Here is a 24,756-nt window from a genome sequence, read left to right on the forward strand (position 1 = left end):
TATTTAAATATTATATCACAATTAATGAAGGTGGAAAAAGCACACCACCAATAAATGACAGTGCTTATAAACTTAAGTTTTATGATAAGCACTGTTTGCTCATACTATGAGTATTTAAGAATCAAGCAAAACATGACTGTACAACTGTTAATAACAGCTCATATTAAGATAACTGTAAAAACTGGTTTAAATTATGACTGATTATGAAACAATCCCATAATTAAAATTCCACTTGGCCCTACAAGAATCCTAAAGCAGGTTTCAGTTTTCTCCCTATATTCAGCACACATCCTTCTTCAAAGTGAAAAGGATGTGAGGAGAAAGGGATTTTCTTGTCTCTAAGTGAAGCTTTCTCCCATTATGAACCTTTCTGGGTGCTGCTGAAGCATACCTACTAGGATTATTTACCATGAAGAGATGTGAGGGTGCCAAAAGTACTGTAGCTTGATGGTGTCCTTGCCATAATACCATTATTCTGTGCAACACTATATATCAGCCTAAAGAATGGTTTCAACTTATACTATATATAGTTAATACGGGCTATTGGCATCACCATACTTTCCACTTTGAAGGATAGGAGATAGATGAATTCAAACCAAAATAAATTAAACCAGTTAAATGGACATTTACAGTACGGGAGCATGCTCAGAAGGTGCATGTTTCTCTCAATTTATAGATAAACACAACTCTACATCATGGGGTGTACAAAGGGTACGAGGAAGAGAGGGCTTTGTGAACACAAACTAGTCTCTTGCTTGACTGAATGCATCCGATGGAGTGAGCTGTAGCTCACGAAAGCTTATGCTCAAATAAATTTGTTAGTCTCTAAGGTGCCACAAGTCCTCCTTTTCTCTTGCTTGGGACACTGTTTATCTAAAGCCATAGTTTCATCAGCAAATTGAGTCTTTCTGCTAAGGAGAAAATGGCCTAAGAAGAATTTAAAAGACTTAAATGAGAGGGATACTCCTTTTTTATTAGGCAATGAGTTCCCAGATGTGTGCACCGTTGTTAGCTGGTGCACTGCCTAATAAAAACAGAGAACCCTTGTACCCAATACATGCAGTGGAGAGGCAAAAAGGAACTGAGGTGGTGAGAGCAACAAATGTATTTCCCCCAGCATCGTTCAATTTTAAAAATTAACTTTATAGGCTTTAGTTTCAGAAGCAGCCAACAGCTATAGATTACTCACACACACATATTCACAGTCATCCTGCTGTCTTTGCCATGAGGCTACTTCACACTTCTCCTCCTGACTTACCTCCTGAATGCAGAAGATCCTAACTGACTGCAACTTACTGTATCATCTTAAATTTAAAATACCAATGTAGAGCTCTAAAACACCTCCCAATTCAGTTTTTTTAAGTCAAGCTTAAGTCTAATGTAGACCACCTTACGCCTACTCTCAGCGCACACCATCCACTACTACATTGTAACATGACCACCTTATACTACAGAAGCCTCCCTTCCAGTGAGCTGTGTAGAAACTGCTTGTAAGTGTTTGGCATGTGAAATCAGATGGTAGCACTTGGATCAAAGTCTAAGTTCATCTGTTAAGAACTGTACTCTGGGTTGTCTGCAGAGGAAATTTTCAAAGACACAAAGGGAAGATAGGTGTCTAACACTTCTGCCCACCCCCACTTCTGCCTTTGAAAAATCTTCCCTTCAAATCTTAGTTACTCGTGCTATTTAAAACTTCTGCGCTCAGATGGGTGCCCTTTAACAATTCTAAAAAAATAAATAATTTGTGGATGTGAGAGAAAAAGAATGAGGAACTGGCAATTTTTTCCCTTTCTAAGGGCTTGCCTACACTACCAAGTTTTGCCGACAAAACTTATGTCGACACCCAAAAGCCGACAAAACAAAAATTGCCAAAGGGCGTTCACACTTGCTCCCTCTGCCGACAGATCACGTCCACATTGGGGACACCATCATTGACAGGGTGAGCAATGCAGTATGGGTTTATATCCCACAATGCAGTGTTGTGGGAAGGAAGAGCTGATCGCTGCGCATCTTGGGATTCTCTCCCAAGTTCTCCCTCAGCCCCCTCCGCTGCCAGGAGCGGCATCATGAGTAGCTCTGTGAGCTCTCCGTGTTGAGGAAAGGCAAAGCAGCACAGCAGTCTGTCCCCCTCCCCCTCCAGCAGCAGTCTGTCTGCTGTTGTGTTCTGTTATGCCCTGCACAAGAGAGCATTCCAATGATTCACTCTTTGTTTGTTCCCCAAATGGAGCAGCACACAGATACTTCGGAGCTTTGAAAGGGGAGGGGCGCATGCCTGAAGGGCAGCAGAGATCAAAACACTCAGCAGAGCAATCAGGGCAGGCATTGTGGGATACTGGCGGAAGCCAGTTCTGTCGACAAAACAATGAGCAGTGTCTACACTGGCTCTTTGTCAACAATAAACGGAGAGGAAAAGACAAAAAAGTCTCTCCTGGGGTGGAAGTTTTTTGTTGCCAAAACTGGGCATTTTTTGCTACAAAAGTTCCATTATAGTGTGTACACTCTTACTGTTTTGTTGCCAAAAAGCAATTTTTGGCGACAAAACTTGGTAGTGTAGACAAGGCCTGAGACCCTATATCTGTATGATAAACCATATGTACTGCTGACCCCCCCCCCCCCCAAAAAAAAAAATTACCACCACTATAGGAATGAAGTCTATTCCTAGCCAGAAAGAAAGAGTAGTTTTTCCACCAAAGTATTATTTTGGTTCTTAAACCTAGGAAAAGTGATACTGTGGCTTAAACCTTCACAGTTCTTCACAAATAGTATGTTCACATAGCTTTTCTGCATGTGACTTACATGACACTGAATATTTCTCATTTTATATATATATATATACACACACACATACATACACACACACATATTATATATTTGCAAGTGATTTAAAATAAGTTAAACCTGTATTGCATAGTGACCCTAAAAAAGAACTTCTAAGGTGATACATAAGCCAAAAAGCATTTCCTGTTCTATGAAAGCATTACAAATCACAAAGATAAATTTCACAATACTTCTTCCTTCCCATCTTGGTTGACAATTTCAAAACATAACTGAGATAGAAATGTAGAGTATGCTAAAGAAAGAAGACAATCTTACAGAACAGAAAGAACTTTTTATTTAAATTAGCTAGCAGGACAGAAACTAGAAATAGCTGAGAAAGGTTGATGAATTTATATTTCAGTGCCATGCTTCTCTTAAATGACTTGGAGCATTATAAAGCTTTATCATCAATCCAAAAATCAATTTGATGAGTATCTTTTGAAATGGGAGTGGGCAGGAGGAGGTATCACCTCTTCAATACACAGCTGTGCATGTGTGTGAAATACAAACATAATGTAGGAAACAAGCAAATAGCACAAAATAAGGACTTTTAGATAACAAAATATCAGGTCTCTTGACTAATCACATACACTTTACTCGTAAGTTCTCAAGTATACACTGGTGACTACTGAAGAGGATATTCCTAACATTCTCATCAGTACTTGAAGCCTAGACTTATCTCCTAATCCTACCAGTAACACATTTCAACAGCCACTCCAAATTCAGAGCCACTACCCTATGTATCATGTCGCAAAACACATGGCTGCCTATTTTGGAGTCTGCTCTATTCCTACACTACTATTTCAGATCACTGCTTACCAAACAGCAGCACTGTGTTAGTACATTATCTTTGATTCTTATAAAGCTTGTAAGAGCAACATGTTTCACTTTGCCAACATGGATATAAAGCCGCAGCTTGCCTGTGATCTTAATACTTTAATCAACACAAACAATTGCTGTTTGTTAGAAGACAGGGCCACATTGAATATACTCATGCCAAGTATTAAATCTATAGCAGACTCTCCCTTCACACTGAGTTCTTTTTAGTGGATCTTCCACTTCCACTAATGAGCTGTTCAGACAGCCAATACTTTTTGACGCTTAGGACTTCAAGTGTTAAAGCCTCCATCTTTCTGGTTAAGGACCAGATATAAATATGATTGCCTTCCAAATCAATTAATCCACTCTTCAACTGTCCAGAAGGACTGTTACTGTGTGACATTAGGCACTTCCTTTTTCACTTCTCCACCAGCCAGCCAACCCATGGGGTAAGTGTGATACGTCTGCAGCAGTTCCTGACCATCTCAGCCCAGAGTAAGAGAGACTGGGAATCAAACGCAAAACTTCCACAGGGCAGAGTACAGCACTACCACTTACCTAACTTGACCCCAATGTTCTTTTTCTACTACAGAAGAGATTAAGGATTTCCCCCCCATTTTCAGGGGCCCTGTACCTTATCTGTTTTAAAACATATTTTATGGTATTTATCGGATACAATTTTTTAACCCACGTGTAATTTTCGTTTAGGGGGTGGGGCAAAAGAGAAATGAAAAGTATTCAGTGTTAAACTAAAACAGCTTTAAAAATGGATCAGGAGGAGAATGACTATGCCCTCTCCTTCCTGGCTGGTGAAACCAGGATTACACTGTCCCTGTAAAAAGAACAGGAGGACTTGTGGCACCTTAGAGACTAACAAATTTGTCTGAGCATAAGCTTTCGTGAGCTACAGCTCACTTCATCGGATGCATTCAGTGGAAAATACAGTGGGGAGATTTATATACATAGAGAACATGAAACAATGGGCGTTACCATACACACTAACAGAGTGATCACTTAAGGTGAGCTATTAAGCAGAAGTGGGGGGGGGGGGGGGAGAGAACCTTTTGTAGTGATAATCAAGGTGGGCCATTTCCAGCAGTTGACAAGAACATCTGAGGAACAGTGGGGAGGGGGTGGGGGGGAATAAACATGGGGAAATAGTTTTACTTTGTATAATGACCCATCCACTCCCAGTCTTTATTCAAGCCTAAGTTAATTGTATCCAGTTTGCAAATTAATTCCAATTCAGCAGTCTCTCCTTGGAGTCTGTTTTTGAAGTTTTTTTTGTTGAAGAATTGCAAATTTTAGGTCTGAAACTGAGTGACCAAAGAGATTGAAGTATTCTCCAACTGGTTTTGAATGTTATAATTCTTGATGTCTGATTTGTATCCATTTATTCTTTTACGTAGAGATGTCTCCGATGAAGTGAGCTGTAGCTCACAAAAGCTTATGCTCAAATAAATTTATTAGTCTCTAAGGTGCCACAAGTACTCCTTTTCTTTTTGCGAATACAGACTAACACGGCTGCTACTCTGAAACTGTCCCTGTAGTAAGGGTGATGTCACCTCCTCTGTTTTCTTTGGCATAAAATGTATGTTTAGAGCTTTTAGGCATAGGACAAGGTTTAACTACATTTGCTTACTGATTAAAAAAAAAAAGATCAAGTAACAGGGATCAAGTCAATATATCTGAATTATAGAAGTTGTGATTCTCACTTATACTAAGTACTCTGGCAGTGCAGGAGGGCCTTGAAATGGGTATAACTGTTATTTACACTCACTTTAAGATGACTTTACACTGCCAAACAGGGCCAGATTTAGGGGCAGATGAACCAGGTGAACAACCTGGGGTGCTCGGCTCGGGGTGCGGTTTTTGTTGTTAATAGAATGTTTGAAGTAAAATGTTTCAGGTATTCCATATGTGGATTTATTTTTCCACTGACCTCCTAGAATGTTCTGGACCTTTGTAGAATCTCATGGAACCTTCCAGACTTTCTGAGAATTACATTTTCCTCAAACCTCCTAGAATGTTGTCAGTCATGCCCTCATGGATATATAAGGGGCAGGGTGTTACCAGTTAGTGAGATATAAGAACAAAGTGAAGTGAGAGACCAACTGCGATATTGCGAACCTTGTTTTAGTGTGTAATTGTGAAAGTGTACTTGTGTGTTTAAGAGTGTAAGTAGTGACTAATAAAGGACATAGTTAATGAGATGCCAGAGATATCTATCGAACCCCTGTCGGAGCAACAGTATAAAAGAATACTGTTATTTCTTTTGCCATGCTTAACACACGTTTGATGACTTTCTAAGACTGTAGAACATAGACTTTTGCTCTCCCTAATATTTTCTGTTTTCCCCCGTAGAAAATAAAAAATGCCCCCAAAAATAGCCTTCAGCAGCTCAGTATACAAAGTGAAAAGCTCAACTGCAATCTAGTTTGCAGCAAAGGCCAAATTTGATGGGAAAATATCTGAAACAGGACAACACAGACCAGGCTTTAGGAATAGCGATTGTCCCAGTGCAGAAGAAATTGAGGTGCAAAGCATAAATGATGGAAGTCCTATTACTAAGGAATTCGCAGATTTACCTGAAGATAAGGAACGGAAATGTGAGGAAAGTGATGGAGAATTGTCCAATTTTCCTGGTGGCATAAAGGAAACCGATAAAGAAGAATGTGGCTCACATAAAAAGGAGAGTAATGACAAAGAAAAACGTGGTTTACACGAAAAGGAGAGAAATGATAAAGAAGAATCCACCTCGAATGATGACAGAAACAGCAGTGAGAAAAACTGCATACCACAAACGTCTACATCAGATCCTGCTTCATGGCTGGTGATCCTAAACTCTGACGATATTGAACGAACAATTTTGAACGGACTGGGGAAAAAATCGAGAATATGACATTTCCAGTAAATAAGCAGAAGCGACTCTTCTCAAAGGTCACACTGCAAAAGAGTGCTCAAGAAAATGAATTGGCGTTGACTAGTTTACTCATAATCAATGGACAAAGTGTTCTGGTTTTGTTGCAAAATATTTGACAAGAATGTCAGATTGTTGCTTGCACTATCCGGGTACAATTACTGGCATAACTTAGCTGATGCTCTGAAGCAAGATGAAAAATTGCCCAGCCATTTTATGGCCTACTCCAAATGGACGGAGGTCAAGTCCAGACTCAAGCTGAACAAACAAACAGATGCAGAAAACCAGCACATTATTAATGCAGAAACCCAGCATGGCAAGAATGTACTCTAGCATCTGATCTCAATTACCCTCTTCCTGGCAAAAATAATTTGGCTTTCTGGGGCTCCTCTGATAAGTTGTTCACTGAACATAACGGTAATTTCCTCAGTTTGGTAGAGGTCCTTGGGAAATACATCGAGTAGTTCGCAAAGAAGCTATGGACCATTTCTGCAGCAAAACAATTCAAAATGAAATGACTGACCTTACGGCAAGGAAGGTGCTTGATAACATATTGATACAGCTTGGCAAAGCGAAGTACTGTGCTGTAATAATGGACTGCACTCCCGACATTAGTCACAGGGAAAAGATGTCATTTACAGTAAGATTTGAAGGCGACGAGGATGGCTGTATCCAAATAAAGAAACCCTATCTGTTTTTGGTCTGTGGATGACTCTACTGGAATAGGTCTAACAGAACTGTTTATGAATGTTTTGAATGAGAATAAAATAAACCTTCAGGATTGCTGAGGTCAAGGCTACAACAACGGCGTGAACATGAAGGGAAGAAGCAGTGGCATCCATGCCAGGATCCTTGCGCTGAATCCAAGAGCTTTCTTTGTGCCTTGTGGCTGCCATTCCCTCAGCCTGGTTGCGTCAGATGCAGCAGCACCTTCTTTAGATTCAGTATCTCTCTTCGGAGCACTGCAAAGGATATACGGCCTGTTTTCAGCACCAACTATCACGTGGAAAATCCTCACGGACGATGCTACAAATCTGACCATGAAGCCACTAAGTGACACTCGCTGGCAGAGCCACATTGACAGCATTAGGCCAGCGAATTACCATGTGACTGAGGTTTACAATGCCCTGATGGAACTGGTGCAGTCAAGTAAAGCCGAGGCTGGAATCCGACACGAGGTTCAAAGCCTGGCAAACCAGATCACTGACTTCAAACTTCTGATCTAAATTGTGGTTTGGCACGATATCCTGTTCCAAGTAAACACTGTAAGCAAGGCATTACAAACTCAGTCAATGGACATCGCAAACATTACTACTGTGATGAGCAGCTGCTTTGATTTTGTTGTGGTCTACAGAGACAACGGATTTGAAGATGCCATCATTGCTGTAAAAAAAAAAAATGGCAGAAAACGTAGGCGTTGAGCCCGTCTTCAAGGAAACTCGTATTCATTGGAAGAAGAGACAGTTTGGTTACGAGGGCAGAGATGAGGTGATGGGAAGCTTGGAGGAAAATTCAATGGAGACTTCTTTTTTTGCTCGCTCGTTGACACTGCTCAAGCGTCCACTGAAGAAAGGTTTGGACTAATGAAGCACCACAAAAAAACCTGGGGTTTTTGTATGACCTTAGTAAACTAATGGTGGACAGGAAGACACTCTTGAACAATTATACAGACCTGCACCGGATGCTGACACATGGGGACACTTTTCCTAACGTTTGGATAGGTTTGAGGATTCTGCTCACGCTGCCAGTCACAGCTGCGGATGGTGAGCGCAGCTTTTCGAAGCTCAGGCTCATTAAAACATATCTTCGATCGATGATGGTCAAAATGGCTTGAAAATGCCACTGGCCAGTCTTTAGACCTCCTCGACGCTGTGCTTCATTTCGCGAGGGCAAAGGCGAGAAAAGCAACTTTTGGAACTAAAGGACTAGGGTTAACATTCTAAGGCTGTCACCTATGGTAACACTATTTAATACTGGTCCACCCAATGTTGGTGCACAGTTCAGTTTCTTCATGTTAGTACATTTCAGTCATTCTTAAAATTAAAAAGTTTCTATAAGCTTAGAGGAAAGGATATTTTTTATATGCTTATATATGGCATGTATAAATACAGATTTACAGATCCTAGCATGCAATTCCATCTTATATGACAGGGGTATGAAAGGGATAAATCATGCATGCAAATCACGCATCAAAGTCATGAAATGCAATAAAAAATAAGATATTCAAAAGTTTAACAAACGGAGGGGAGGTGCCGAAGATGCTTCTCCTTCGCCATTTGATCAAGGGCTGGCCCTGCTGCCAAAGCACCATACAGGGGCCTCAGTGTAAATAAGAATTGGGACTAAATGTACAAAAACTGATAAGAACGCAGATTCACTGTAATAAAACCATTTTGAAATACTAGAACAAATAGCATTTCTTTAATCAGACCACACAAAGACCTAAAATTCTCTCTGTTATTTAAATGTTTCCCATCAACATAGTTCTGTTTTCCAGGAATTCCTAAGATAGCAATTAAACAAGCACTGTAACATTTTTATAACATACCTGAAATGCTATACTATTTGGAGATAGATTCTGTTTCAGAACAAATGTAACGAGGAATACGATGACTGCAACGATGCAGCACACAGTCAAGGCACAAAACGTTTTGACTCCTACCAGCTTAGTGTTTTTAGGCAAAACGGACTACTCTGTATTACAGTTGTATGGAAAATTAGACTGACATTCTGAAAACACATAAGCATGTACTTAATTTTATGGACGCAAGCAGCCCTAAGGAGTTCAATGGGACTATTTGAATGTGTTGGTTAAAGCACATGGCTAAGTGTTTGCAAGGGGTCTTAATTCTCTCTCATACTTAAACTGTGAACTTGTAGGTATGCAGATAATGACTTGACATGAACCACAGGATCCAGCCCCACGAAAGAAGGCGTTTCTGTGTGTAAGTCTTCAGGAAATATCTTATGCCTTATAAAATGAGTTAAAATGAAACATTAAAAACCTACCTTAAAAAGTGTCACAGTGATTTCAATGTTTTCAGGAACAGGCCACACCACCACACCACGGTACGGATTTTTGATTCCAGGTTGCCAGCTATGGGCCTAAAAGAAGAAAAGAAACAATAATTGAGTCAATCCATCATAAAACACCTGCTCCAACTCCCCTGGAAGTCAGCGTGTGCACGCATGCATGTGTATTGATGATTAGCTCCAAAAAAAATCCCTGCTTTCATAAATTTACAGTTCTATTAAACACAGTAAGACAAACCACTGAGAACAGAAGGAACTCGCACCATCGATGGGAGTTACGCAGTCACACACGGCTCACTCTAGCCAGGTGCTGAGTGCTCTGGTCCTGATCTTGCAAAGCAATTAAGCACAATGCCTATATCAGGGCCAGAACATTGAGCATCCTGCAGGTACAAGTTCATAAAATGGTGAATACAGACCTTTGGCACATGTTTCAGACTATGGAATGCTTTCCTTTAAAGCAAATAATTAAGAGTTGCTATTGTGCATGCTCAGTAGCCATATTCAGATTTTAATAAAACTGACTTATTTTTGTTTTATTTGAAAAAAATAAAGCACCAATTTATAGTACACACTAAATGCCTCTGAAACATTTAAACCTATAAAGAATTAAAAGTTAAGTACCTATAACTAAAAGAGAAGTGACCAGGATAAAATGAAGTAAAAAGAGACTAACTCTAAAGACCTGAGCAAATCATTCCAACACGTGGAGTGGCATACTTTCCACTAAAACAGTGAACACCATGAAGTGTGAGTTTCAGAATCTAGTTCAGTTAGTATGGAGGAAAACTTTAGATAACTATGGAAATATAAATGAATATATGCTAATATAAGGGGGGCCGCGGAGTAGCATGGCTGTTTCTAACTACCTGTTTTTCTTATTTTGAGAAAGTTATAAACTATTGTTATCTGCATCAAATTAACTGAGTTTTTAAATTCTACAGTATCAAACATTGTTCATTTTACAAAAAGAAAAGGAGTACTAGTGGCACCTTAGAGACTAACCAATTTATTTGAGCATAAGCTTTCGTGAGCTACAGCTCACTTCATTGGATGTTCTTTATATGTTCTTTGCAACATCGAGCACTTCAGTGTATGATTTTTACAACAACACTATTACTAGCATAAGGCTAACGTAACTTGGGTCACAGGTACAATAAACTCAAATATAATTACCCTGGTTATAACACATTTGGAGATAGGATGGTGTTACTAAGAGTACACATTGGGTTTTGTAGCAATTAATTGTTATGGTGGCATGGCCCTGTTGGCAATGTCAGCAAACTATAATTTTCAAGAGGGTTTTAAAAGGTCTCTTCTGGGTTAAAATTTAGCGCAGATACCCCACCTCAAATTTAGCCAGCTGCCCAGTGGCCAATTTTAGCTACAGAATTCAATACACCATGGTGGGAAAGATAATGATTGAAAAACATCCTCATTTAGTAGGAGAGGGAAACTAATTCACCACTGCTGTACATTATAAACAGTGCTTCATCTCACATGATAGTCACACATTTGGCAGCCCTGTCAAGCATTCCTGCAGCCTGCATAGCTCCTCACAATTCCAGCTTCGTTATCAAAAGGAACTGTAGTAGTTCCTTTAGGCCACCAGAGGACACTACGTTGCCATTACCACAGGCAGCCTATCTGCCTTCTGGCTCTGTTCCCTCTGTTGATTCCCTGTTGTGTGGAGCCACAAGAGAAGTGGCAGCAGCTTCTAGCAGGGTGCGAGAGAGCAGGTCAAGAGATTGAGCGAGAGATGGAAGGGGACGGAGGGAGTATCTAAGAATAAAGTCCTGCAAGGAGCCATCGGTAGGATCCAGCTTGTTTTCCATGCTGCCCAAAGCCATTTATCTTTGCAGATATATTTAGAACATTCTTATTGTTTTCCTGTTATTTTTATTCACTCCTACAGAGTTGCTGATGTTTACAGTTTCATCCAAAGTCTGGGTACAGGGGGATTTACCAGTCTCCTCTCCTCATCAGGCTAGTTGGTGAGACAGTAAAAAATGGAGAATCCTAAAACAAATCAACATGCATTATGGTTACCTGACATGCATGTTATCAAAAGCAGAGAGTTTCTCGCCCTTATGGTTGCAAAGTAATGCTTGAAAATGCGTCCCAAGTGCACCCTCAAGGCCGAGAAACCAGATGGCAATAAAATGAACCCTATATATATTTTTTAAACCCCATGAATTTTAAATCAGCCTCATGATTTTTTGGGCCTGACCCATGTTTTTTGAACATTTGGGGTTGGCAATACTGCTCCCATTTTTATACTGTAAAAAATTTTGTACATACAATCAAAAACAAGCTTTCTATGATTCAGCAGAATTCTGAGTACAAGGGGATTTACCAGTCTCCTCTCCTCATCAGGCTAGTTGGTGAGACCGTAAAAAATGGAGACTCCTAAAACAAATCAACATGCATTACGGTTACCTGACATGCAGGTTATCAAAAGCAGAGAGTGAGAGACTAAAAGTTTGAGAGACTGAAAGTTCTACCTAATGAGCTTTTAAAGCAAAGCTATCCCCTTATTAGCGGGATGATGTTATATGCCCATTTGGCTTTGGAATATAGGACTGCACCATCCAGGCAACATGACAGGCAAAGATAACCCCTGGGTTGGTGCAGGAGAAAGCAAAGGGTGCAAAATAGGGGGAGGCCTATTAGCTAATAGAGAATACTTTGGGTACTTCAAAATATTATTTCTCAGACCAAGAGTCCCTATATTTAGGGGGTCTTGGCCGGGGGGGCAAGGGAGGGGGGAAGTTGTGCCCTTACAGACTCATCATGTAGGCATACAGCTATACTGACTATATTTTAATCATCCAAAATACAGGCCTTTGCTTTGGCAAATGGGCAAGATTTTGCCACCTACATGCGGTAAACATGCCAACAATCCCAATATTACCCACTCTCCCCATGTTCTGGATCCTGACCAGCTGTCTCTCTCTAGTAGCTGGCTGCTAGGCCTGAACATTATGTTTCCACTGCAATTATCACCTCAGGCCGCAGTTCCCACAATGCTCTGCCTTCCAGACTCTCTTTCCTCCTCCCCTACACAGCCTCCTTCCCTTTCTGCATCTTTCACTGCTTCTCTGTTGCCCAGGCTCCGATGCAGTCTGGATGGACAAAAACACTGCCACTGGCTGCCTCATTCCCTGTCTTCATCATCCCTCCCACCACCCCCTGCCCCCTGAGGCTAGGGAGAGAGCAACAGCCTGTATAGAGGGACCTCTGTTGTTGGCTGCTTCACTCACTAGCCAGTCACCGGCAGCAGTAGCCTTTTCAGGAAGGAGTACAGAGGAAAAAGCACCAACCCCGCAGAGAGGAAGTGAGGAGACGCCGCAACACCCAGGGCACTTTAAATGAAGAAACACCTGGGAGGAGGGGAAAGATTGGTGAAATATGCCACAAAGATGCTAGAAGTGGCAACATGCCTCATGACCCCACTCCTAGAAAACTGTATGGATAGATAGATGAACAATTGGGGTGGGGGACAGTAATGTGTGAGAAAATCAAAGACTGGTGGTGGGCTCCATAGGTTCAGATAAGCATTTTAGGATCTCCTGCCTTTGGAGTTTTCTCATGACTGTTTTCATTATTTACGCTTATAATGCTTATAGTAGCAATTACCTGCTTTATAAATACATTTATTTTTGCAAAGTTGGGTTATCGTGACAAATAGGACTCCACAAATTGATGCATCATAATGATGCAGTGTTTGAGCACAGACTGTAAGGCTTGGTGGGTTTTGGTTTTTGCCTTTTTGTCCCAGTAAGAGAAGAGATCTTTAAGGATAGCTTGAAAACTATCCATTTATAGGCTGGGATAATTAAGATATTCCTCTATAAGAGATCTATCACCAGAATGTATACATACCCTGCTGGGGGCCTAGATGTTGTGCTCAATTCGTGGATTGCCCTTGGGAAATATCTGATCTGTTGTCAATATTTCAGATATGGTTACAGAGAATCGCCTGTTTTGACCATAACAGATCTGTGCAAGTCTCAACACTTAAATAGCTTCGTCATTATCAACACAAAACAGACATTCCACATGTGGCACACAGGAATGTACTGGTTTTGCAGAACAGGAAAGAGAAATATTTGAGCAAATGGTCATTTCTTATTTACTAGTGACTGGTACAGGGGAACATTGCAAGCTCTTGGGTGAAAAAGTAACATGCACATGCTTTGCTGCAATGCTCTGTACCTGGAGATGAAAAAGAAAGCTGAAGCAGCTCCAACTGGCTCCAAATGTAGTAGCCCGTTTATTAAGCAACACAGGAGAGGATGAGAGCACACTACTCCAGTGCTGCATATACTATACGGGCTCCCCTGGCAATTACCCTCAATGTGCTGAGCCCTGGCTATTTCCATGACTGCCATGCTCCCTGAAACCAAGCATGACAGATGCAATGAACAAGAACCCTGCCAGCTTTCTTAGGGGCAGGCCCTCTACTTTGGAACCCTTGCCACGTATCAGGATGGCCACAAAAGGTACCACCTTTGGTGCAAAATGAAAAACCTTTCCAAAATCACAACCTAAATATTCATTAGCGGCACTTCGCTGTGACACACAGTAGCATTGAGAACCCTGGCCCCCTCCTGCCCCGCATTTTAACTAGTACACATCTCTTACTTAAAAAAAAACACCAAAACAAAGCAAAAACAACTAGACATGTCCTAATGTAATACAAGGCAGGATGGAGATTACCGTCCTTCAGATCAATTTCTGCTCAGACATTAAGGTTAGGGTGCATTAGATACATCAGTCTTCATAAGGCCAAATGAAAAAACCCAACAGATTTTAAGAAGGTCAAAAAGCAGAAATACTGGTCTCAGACATAAGGTCACTAAACACCACTGGGTAGCTCTTCATCGGTGAAGTTTTGAAGGAAGAAAGCAAAGTAGATACTTTTAGAACAGTAGTGTCCAACTTGTGGCCTTTGAGACTCTAATTATAGCAAATGAGGGAGCAAATTTATATTTGACCATGAATTGAAAATACGTTCCACAAGCCACGATGCCCTGCATTTTTTAAACGCAAATGTTAAGTGTTTGGTTCAGCCCCAACACCGTCTTCTTCCCAAATATCTCTCACCACTTCTGCTGCAGTCCCAAGAGCATCCCGAATGTGAGCCAGCAATGCTCTGAGCAGCTGCTTTTCCTGCTCCACTGCAGCTGCTCTGCAGCACCTTGCTGGCTGCCTCATGCACTGCAGAGGAGGGAGAAGAGACAGCACTAGCTGCTCCATTGCTTACTTCTCTGCCAGGCTGTAGAAGGCCCTAGGAGAACAGGGAAGGAGCCTGACTGAGGGGAGCTTAGGGGAGTTGCTCTTTCCTAAGGGCTCCCCTTCTCCAGTGTCATCAAGGGCATCTCAGGAGAGGAGGAAAAAGAGAAGGGGAGATCCAGCAACCAATGATAGCATCCTGATTCTCTGCGCCAGCACCAACGCAGCTTAGAGCAGGGTGACTAACTCAGGGGCGGGCAAACCTTTTGGCCTGAGGGCTGCATCAGGTTTCTGAAATTGTATGGAGGGCCTGTTAACAGCCAGGCATGGCCCGGCCCCCACCCCCTATCCGACCCCCCCTGCTTCTTGCCCTCTGACCGCCCCCCCCGGGAGCCCATCCAACTCCCCTGTTCCCTGACAGCCCGGCAGGGACCCCTGCCCCATCCACCCCTGGCTCTCTGTCCTCTGACCGCCCCCGGACCCCCCGCTCCTAACTGCCCCCCGCCGCCCCATCCAACTCCCCCCTCTCCTTTCTGACTGCACCCCCGGGATCCCTGCCCCATCCAACCACCCCTTCTCCTTGACTGCCCCTGGACTCCCTGCCCCTGACCTCCTCCTGCTGCCCCATCCAACCCCCCCTCCTTCCTGACTGCCCCCCCCCCGGGACCCCTGCCACATACAACTACCCCTTCTCCCTGTCCCCTGACTGCCCCTGGAACCCCTGCCCCTGACTGCCCCCTGCTGCCCCATCCAACCCCCCCCCTCCTTCCTGACCGCCCCCCCGGGACCCCTGCCCCCATTCAACCACCCTGTTCCCCGCCCTCTGACTTCCCCGAACCCTATTCACACCCCTGTCCCCTGACCACAACCCCCAAACTCCCCTGCCCTCTACCCAACCCCGCTGCTCCCTGCCTCCTTACTGCGCTGCCTGGTGCACCGGTGGCTGGCGGGGCGGCTGCACTAGGACAGGCAGCCGCACTGCGTAGCACAGAGCAGCAGTGGGTCAGGCCAGGCTCTGCAGCTGCGCTGCCCCGGAAGCTCGCAGCCCCGCCACCCAGAGGATTGCGCCGGCAGAGCAGTGAGCTGAGGCTGCAGGGGAGGGGGAACAGCGGAAGGGGGCCAGGGGCAAGCCTCTCAGGCCAGGGGCTCAGGGGCCGGGCAGGACAGTCCCAAGGGCCAGATGTGGCCCGCAGGCCGTAGTTTGCCCACCTCTGCTCTAACTTGCTGTGGTGTTTAGATGTTGCTTGTAATTATTAGAATTGGGAGCACTGGCTGTTGGGAGTCTGAAAGGACAGGAAACAGGAAGGAGGAGGGAGGAATTGAGAAGCTGGGAGAGAGCTACAGAGGGTGCAGCAGCAGCAGCTTGGTAAAGAGGTTTCCACTTTGAAAATAAAGTCCTGTTGAAGCTTGCTAGTACCTTGCCTGGTCGATACAACACTTGCTCCAGTGAGCAACTCAACTCTAACTTGCTCCAGCTAGCAACAGTTCCATAGGAGCAATATACTATCTGGGGACAGCTAGAGTAAGCACAACCCAGCCATTTCTCCTTCCTGGTCCAAAGATGGCCCCTTGAACCAGGGGCTGTGGGAAGGGAGGCACAGGAGCTGGCTGTGGTAGCTGAGTGTCTGTTGAGGGCTTCCACACATCAAAGGAATCCCAAACAGATGACTTAAAGCATCAACTAATTTTGGGTGCCCAACTTGGGATACCTATCAGCTGATTTTTCAGAGCACTTAGCATTTGTACGGCACTTCATATGTTCTAAGAACAGCTCCAATTGATTTCAGTTGCAGCCGCAAGTGCCTAGGACTTCTGCAAATCAGGCTCCAGATGTCTCCAGTTGGGTACCCAGAAAATGAGGAACACAGTTAGTGGCCCTGTGTGAAAAACTGGTTTATATGACATGCCTAGCATCATGTACGAATTATATGGGAGAGGAAGGGATAGACTCCAAATCTCCAAGATGGCATTCAGCTGCCTTAACCAGGAGACCAACCTCTCCTGCAGTCCTCTGTTTCATTCAATACACACCTTCTACCGTCATTCCCTGAGCACTGTCCATCCTGTGCACTGTAATGAAGAGGGATCTTGTAGTAAAATAGTTTGTGATCCAGTAATTAAAGGCTGTGTCATAATGCATGCACACAAAGGGGATGAACTGAGCTTAGGGTGACCAGACAGCAAATGTCAAAAATCGGGACAGGGGGTGGAGGGTAACAGGAGCCTATATAAGAAAAAGACCCCAAAATCGGGACTGTCCCTATAAGATCAGGACATCTGGTCACCCTAATTGTGCTTCAACAGGCAACTTTAATTCTGGCTCTTCCTAGCTTTTGAGTGCTTGACTTTGCAAGCTAAATAACTTTCTTTCAAAGTAGTTTTTTTTCATAAGTTTAAAAAAGAAATTGAAAAAACAGAAATTACACTATATTGAACTGTATTATTATAAGCAACCAAAAAAATGGAAAGTGTTAGGCAACCTTAACTTTATAGCTCTGCCTAGAATAATGTAAATTTTGTAATATAATTGTATGTTTGGTGGGTGTACAAAGTAGGCTTGGAAAGATGCAATAAGGTATGTGTTCTTGATTTTAAAGAAAGAAAGGTACATTTGTGCCTAACGAATTGACGCATTTTATGGAGGGTGGAGGGTTTGAAAGAAAAAGGTCAGCCCCATCTTAAGACTTGCTCAGGAATTCTGCCAAATTTAGCAAGACTTTTGATTATCATCATGTGTTGTAAATACCAGTCCTGCAAGTCAGAATTGCCCAAAACAAGTCATGTTTTGACATGTCTGTGTAAATGTATCTAAATTCAGAGAAGCCCAAGGGGAGGGAATTCCAAAACAGGGCTCTAAATTATTTAACTTTGAATTAGAGTTGATATTATGCCAGATGGTGTCATGCTGGCATAATATCTACCCGTCATACATACCATCCTTTGGATAATGATCTCTGTTAGCATGTTGTTTTCAATATGGCTATTGTAAACTGGCTGTACCATTTCGCAAAACCTGTTACAACCTAACATTTTTATGCAACCTTAGCTATGGAGTCCATTACCAGTCCTCCATAATAATCATTAACTTACTCATCTCCCAGTAAGGTATTAAATAAAAAAAGGGCAGTGGATGAGGTCTCACGTTCTTTCTCAAAGCTGAAGTACTATTTGTAGTTTCCTTAGTAAGAATGTGTTTGGGGCAAATGGCACCAACACCTTAATATTACATTATTTAAATGCACTGTTCACAAGTTACACAATTGTTATCTTTCTGTTTGAGTTAGATTTTTGTGGGCTGCAGTCATTTGTTAGGGGTGGGTCTTCTGATTTCTTCCCCATTTTCACATTTTTATTACATTGATTGCCTGGGAATAAAAATTTCTTCTCAGAGAAAACTTAACTGATATCTCTTCCCTGCCCCACAAATAAATGAAAAAATATAGGAACACTTGGGATATGATTCATGCTTAGGTACTTCTTGGGCACAGTGTCTGTGTAAAATAAAATAAAAAGTAGTCTTGATTTGACTCACTTCCAAGAAAGCAATTAGATGAACAACCAACATGTATAGTAATGTGTTTTACTGGCAGGATGACTAAGAGTTTAGGAATCTTTATTGATCTATAGTCTAGGAGACAAAGATTTCAAATGAAGCAAAATCGTGTCGTCTACCTAATTTAAAAAAAAAAAAGTTACGTCTTACTCTAGGTACAATACTTGCAGACATTTGGCAATGCAAATTTTAAAAAAATATCTTCATACGTCCCCTTAACCATCCTCTGATGATATGCTACAGGACTATTCTTAGTCTTATGAAGATCAACCACTATATTATCTGCTGACATTGACAGGTTTGTCTATAATGCTGGATAACCAAAATTTGGACAAAGCAAGCAGGAGTGTCTAAAAATTCTCTAGTTTAGGGGATGCAAGCTCAGCTGAAAACTGATGCTCCACAGCCAATGACAGACCAATTTTGTCTCCTGAATTAAATTAAAATCCTCAATAACTAAGGCCCCAATCCTGCAAAGTCATATGCATGAGCAGACCCCTGCATCCGGCCCTACTGAATTCCAGATATGCCATCTGTTTGAACACTAAACAAGAGTTTGAACATAATCTCTAACCCAGCAAACTAATCAATCGTGCCTAAATACCCTACCATCTAACAAGACATTTTTTATTTAAAAACATGTTTGAGTTTTATTTTAGTGTTCTACAGATCTTTTGTCACACTTCCATGCAGAAACTAAAGCGAAATTTAGAATGCACACAGGGGTTATTATTTTTTTGCTACTGTGGTAGTATCTAAAGTCCCAGTCAGGATCCTGGCTTCATTGTACTAAGCACTGTACAAACAGAAGGAAACCTGGAACAGTTTACCGCCTAGTTTAAGACAAGACACAACAAGTATGTGTGACAAACAGCAGAAAGCATGGACATGCTAAGAGGAGGGTAACAGTAAAAAGAATACCATTCCATATGCTGGTGAGCTGCCATTAATGTTATTTTAAGTTACACCCACGCACAAAGAGGAGATGAGACCTCTCTGTTTAATTGAAATAATTATCCAACGTTTAACAACTAATTTTAGAAACTTCCTATTATGGAAAGGATCTTGTCCCACAAGAAGGCCCCGTGTAAAAGGAAAATAGGCAACAGTTGCGAGGACAAGAAATCAGCAAGTAGATGTTAGGGCGCTTGTGCAAGCAGCAGCTACTAGTGGTAACAGAAAAGAGTACTGGGTACAGCACACTGTTTCTCCCATGCCATGTAGAGGTTTGGGTGACTAAATCAGTGAAGTGACATTGGCCATTGTAATTCTATGTCCCTGGACCATTCATATTTTCCTGTTCTCTCTGTAGGAATTTTTGGCGAGCTGGGGCAGGGTGTCACACCATGGCACGCAAGGGGGTATAGAGTTCTCATTATGACTATGTCTACACTTATGGCAGTGCACAGAATACAGGCAATACACATGTAGCTACATGCCACAGAGAAAGGCAGGCTGTGTCCACATTTGTCGCTGCGGTGTGTAACTCCACACATACCAAGGAAAAGCTCCACCAGCAAGTGGGGAGGCGGAAAGACGCTAAAATTAGCATTATAGACATGGAAAGCACTGCTTGGCCATGTGTAGGACATATACCTGGGAGTTCGGGCACGCATGACTCGACTAACCTAAACCACGCCTTACCGTCTACACTGCTAACCTATGCTAGCTGGGAATGCGTTGTCTGTATTCTACATGCAGCCATAAGTGTGAAAGTAAACCTTTCTACTACCTGTGCCCTCTTGTAGTGCAAACAAGGTGGTGGTTCTACTTTTGGGTTTTGCTACCCCCACATGTATATTGGTTTGTTAGTGTTTTTTGGAATTGGGAGAACAGGATTTACCGCAGGATTAGAAAAGATTATTTACTACATAAAAATATACACAAAGAAATAGCAGGAGTGTTTAGAAATGACCCTGACAATTTCAGTGTCAATGTAACTTCCCAACAGAGGCCCCGTCTGTAGATACAACATCCAACTGAAAGAATCTGCTTTGAAACTTTCTGATTTCCAGGGCTGCGTAGAGGCAAAACCAGTCTCTTACTCCTACTTTATATCCTCCTATTGCAAAGGTGGCAGTTTCCTTATTAATGTTTTTATTATGTTTAAGACTTCTGTTTTTGTTACTTTTAAGAGTGATTCTTCTTTCTAATTAGATCTAGAAATTAATAACTTATAATTGTTAATTATTATTAAGCTGCATGCTGTGTACTTGGTGCTGCATACATACCTATAATGACATTGGAGTTTTTCTATAAATGTTTCTATAAATTAGTCTCAACGGTAAGAGTGGAAGCACTTTAGGGCCAAATTCAGTAAGAATAAAATAAACGTCCATTTTTGTCTTAATAAAACAAACAGCCAACTGCACTTTTTACTGAGGTTGGGTATTACTAAGCAGTCAACTAACCTTAGAAGATTTCCTTCGGCTTCTTCTTGTCCAAACCACCACTAGTTTATCTGGCTGCCTGTTGAAGAACACACAAACAGTTTAATTTACAGTAAGACCCTTAAATAAATGGTTTACCATAAAAATTACATCCTTGGTGAACAAACTATATTTTACATATAGCATTATCTTAAAAGCACTCTCAAGTTTAGTCATTTAACAGGAAAAATAATTCTGTGCTTACAGCAATCAGTACAGCAATATCAACCTGCATATTCTGCTCTCCCTCAATGTATACAACTCCCAAAGGCAAAGCAGAGTAGAGTAGAGAACTGCTCTGTAGATCAGAAAACAGGATTCTGTCCACAGTTTGCTTTTGAAAGTCTGGCTTCATTAAATGTAAGCCTTTGAAACAAATCAGCGCCCATAATAAACACAAGCACAAAATCCAGTTGGATTCCTAATCGGATGGTACTTAAAGAGGATGTGTGCAGAGGGGGAACAACTGCAGTCATGGCTTTATTTTGTTTTATATATATTTATATTAATATATTTAAACCAAAAGCTTGAAAGGGCTTTTCCAAAAAAAGTACCTTCCTACGCGATTACCTTAGAAATATCAAGAGCATCAAGTATTGTATTTCCTGGTTTTGCTTGAGGTCTTCTTGAGGGATCAGAGATAAAGAATGGGATCTTTCTCTGCTCTTAATTGAAGAGACAAACTGTTGAATCTTTAATAAAGAGATCTCTCCTGACAATCGTTTTTCAAGTATTTGCAGTTGTTAGCACCTATCAAGTTCAACAAAGAATTTTAAAGAATGTGAATAAATTTCACTTTCCCTTTCAATTTCTCAAGTTTTGCTTCCTTGCTAATTGTCACAATCCTACTAGCTCTTGAGTTGTCCAAAAAACCTTCCAGGGAAATCAGGGTAGACAAACACTTCTAGATATTTCTGGTAACAACCTCCCTCCCCTCTTTATTTTTAAAGGTCAGATCTTCTTTCTAAATACAAAAAGGGGGTGGGGATTATCTCTAATAAAGGAACGTTTCCCAGTATGATGCAATCAGAACACTCAGTAAATGAGGTTAAAATAAGGACAGTACTGCACGCTGAACATTTTAAATTAGTGTTATTGAACGGCAATGCTCAAACCATTTTCTTGTTGAATTTATAACATTTAATAATTCTCCAATTCTTTTTTAAGTGAAAAACCAGCCATTTTTCTAGTAAGAGAGGTCCCTATGAATTAGTTACAACATTTATGTACTTCCTCCTCAAACTGTTAGTAATTTCTGCAAGCTACAATAAGAACATAAGAGCAGCCATACTGGGTCAGACCAATGGTCCATCTAACCAGAATCCCGTCTTCCAACAGTGGCCAATGACAGATGCTTCAGAAGGAAATGAACAATTATTCAGTGATACATCCTTTGTCATCCATTTCCAGCTTCCAGCAGTTAGAGGCTTGGGACACCAAAATATAGAATTGCATCCCTGATCATCTTGGCTATTGGCCATTCATGGACCTGTCCACCATGAACTTATTTAATTCTTTTTTGAACCCACTTATACTTTTGGCCTTCACAACATCCTATGGCAATGAGTTCCAGAAGTTAACTATGTGTTGTGTGAAGTAGTACTTCCTTTTGTTGGCTTTAAACCTGCTGTCTATTAATTTCATTGGCTGATCAGGTTTCAGAGTAGCAGTCACGTTAGTCTGTATCCACAAAAAGAAAAGGAGTACTCATGGCACCCTAGAGACTCACAAAAGCTTATGCTCAAATAAATTTGTTAGTCTCTAAGGTGCCACAAGTCCTCCTTTTCTTTTTATTGGCTGGTCACTGATTCTTGTGTTATGTGAAGGGGTAAATAACACGTCCTTATTCCCTTTCTCCACACCATTCATGATTTTATAGACCTCTATTATATCCTCCCTTAGTCGTCTCTTTTCCAAGCTGAAAACTCCCTGTCTTATTAATCTATCCTCATCTCCCATATCCCTAATCATTTTGTTGCCCTTCTCTGTAACTTTTCCAATTTTAATATTTTTTTTTGAGATGGGGCAACCAGAACTGTACAGAGTATTTATGGATTTATATTGTGGCATTATGATATTTATCTATCCCTTTCCCAATGGTTCCTACCATTCTGTTCGCTTTTATGACTGCTGCTGCACATGGTGCGGATGTTTCTAGAGAACTATCAACAATGACTCCAAGATCTCTTTCTTGAGTGGCAACAGATAATTTAGACCCCATCATTTTGTATGTATAGTTGGGATTATGTTTTCCAATGTGCATTACTTTGCATTTATCAACACTGAATTTCATCGGCCATTTTGTTGCCCAGTTTTGTGAGATCCTTTTGTATTTCTTTGCTGTTTGCGTTGGACTTCACTATCTTGTGTAATTTTGTAACATCTGCAAATTTTGCCACCTCACTGTTTATCCTTTTTGCCAGCTCATTTATGAATATGTTGAACAGCACTACAGATCTCTGGGGGAACCGTTATTTACGTCTCTCCACTCAGAAAACTGACCATTTCTTCCTACCCTTTGTTTTCCATCTTTTAACCAGTTACTGGTCTATGAGAAGGACCTTTCCACTTATGCCACTGCTGCTTACTTTGCTTAAGAGCCTTTGGTGAGGGACCTTGTCAAAGGCTTTCTCTAAGTCCAAATACACTATATTCACTGGATCATCCTTGCCCACGTTAGTTGGCCCCCTCAAAGAATTCTAATAGATTGGGGAAGCATGTTACCCCTTTACAAAAGCTGTGTTGACTCTTCCCCAACAAATCATGTTCATCTATGTGTGCGATAGAATAATAAAGAGCAGAATTTTCAACCAATTTGCCTGGTACTGAAGTTAAGCTTCCTGGCCTGTAATTGCCAAGATCGCCCCTGGAATCTTTTTAAAAAATTGATGTCACATTAGCTATCCTCCAGTCATCTGGTTCAGAAGCTGATTTAAGTGATAAGTTACATATCACACTTAATAGTTCTGCAATTTCCTATTACAGTTCCTTCAGAATACTTGGGTGATTATCTCCTGGTCACTAATTACCGTTTAATTTATCCATTTGTTCCAAAACCTCCTCTACTGACATGTCAATCTGGGACAGGTTCCTCAGATTTGTCACCTACAAAGAATAGCTCAGGTGTGGGAATCTCCCTCACATCCTCTGCAGTGAAGATGGATGCAAAGAATTCATTTAGCTTCTCCACCCAGAATTTACATTTAAACTCCATTAGGCCAAAACTACCTCTAAAAACATAGCTAAAACCTGGCTCCCCCCGATTTTGTGGCCAGATCAGAATCTGGCCCTCATTCTTCATCCCTACTTATCCCCGTTGCCTTACAGCAGCGGTGGGCAACCTGCGGCCTGCATGTGGCCCGTCAGGGTAATCTGCTGGCGGGCCACGAGACAGTTTGTTTACATTGGCACGGCCAGTTGCAGCTCCCAGTGGCTGTGGTTCACCATTCCCGGCCAATGGGAGCTGCGGGAAGCGGCGGCCAGCACATCCCTGTGGCCTGTGCTGCTTCCTGCAGCTCCCATTAGCCGGGAACGGCAAACCGCGGCCACTGGGAGTTGCAGGCAGCCGTGCCTGCGGATAGTCAATGTAAACAAACCCATTACCCTGATGGGCCGCCGGTTGCCCACCACTGCCTTACAGACCCTCTGAGCTTTCAACTTGGTGTAAAGTGATAAACGAAATGAACCACTCAAGACGCATTTTTCAATTTCTAAATTTCTGCCTCCTTTGAGGGATACAAATAATTGGCTGGCATGCCCGTCAGCTTTCTCTAAAATCTTGTTTGGTGACAGGGACTGCCTGCTCAATGTTGAAAACCCCTTGCTCACTTGCTGTTAAGCACATTATGCTCTCTTTCGCCTGCCTAACTCCCATTAATGCTAATGGAAACTTTGTGTGTGCACCACTAGAAGCAAAAATATACCCCTAAGTGATTTCCTTGATGCAA

At 41.8% G+C, this 24,756-nt stretch overlaps 1 protein-coding gene across 16 annotated transcripts in view; it reads right to left on the reverse strand.

Annotated features, from left to right (window-relative positions):
• Positions 1-24,756, reverse strand: part of EHBP1 (EH domain binding protein 1) — a 322,570-nt gene that overhangs the window by 248,801 nt on the left and 49,013 nt on the right. For all 16 annotated transcript variants that reach the window (XM_037896082.2, XM_043543993.1, XM_037896085.2 and 13 more), the window contains exons 3-4: positions 20,792-20,849; positions 9,566-9,661 (exon numbers count right to left, since the gene is read on the reverse strand). In XM_037896082.2, the coding sequence (XP_037752010.1) occupies positions 9,566-9,661; positions 20,792-20,849 (154 nt within the window). The remainder of the gene's footprint in view (positions 1-9,565; positions 9,662-20,791; positions 20,850-24,756) is intronic.

This window comes from Chelonia mydas, chromosome 3, assembly GCF_015237465.2.
Source record: "Chelonia mydas isolate rCheMyd1 chromosome 3, rCheMyd1.pri.v2, whole genome shotgun sequence".
Taxonomy (NCBI): Eukaryota; Metazoa; Chordata; order Testudines; family Cheloniidae; genus Chelonia; species Chelonia mydas.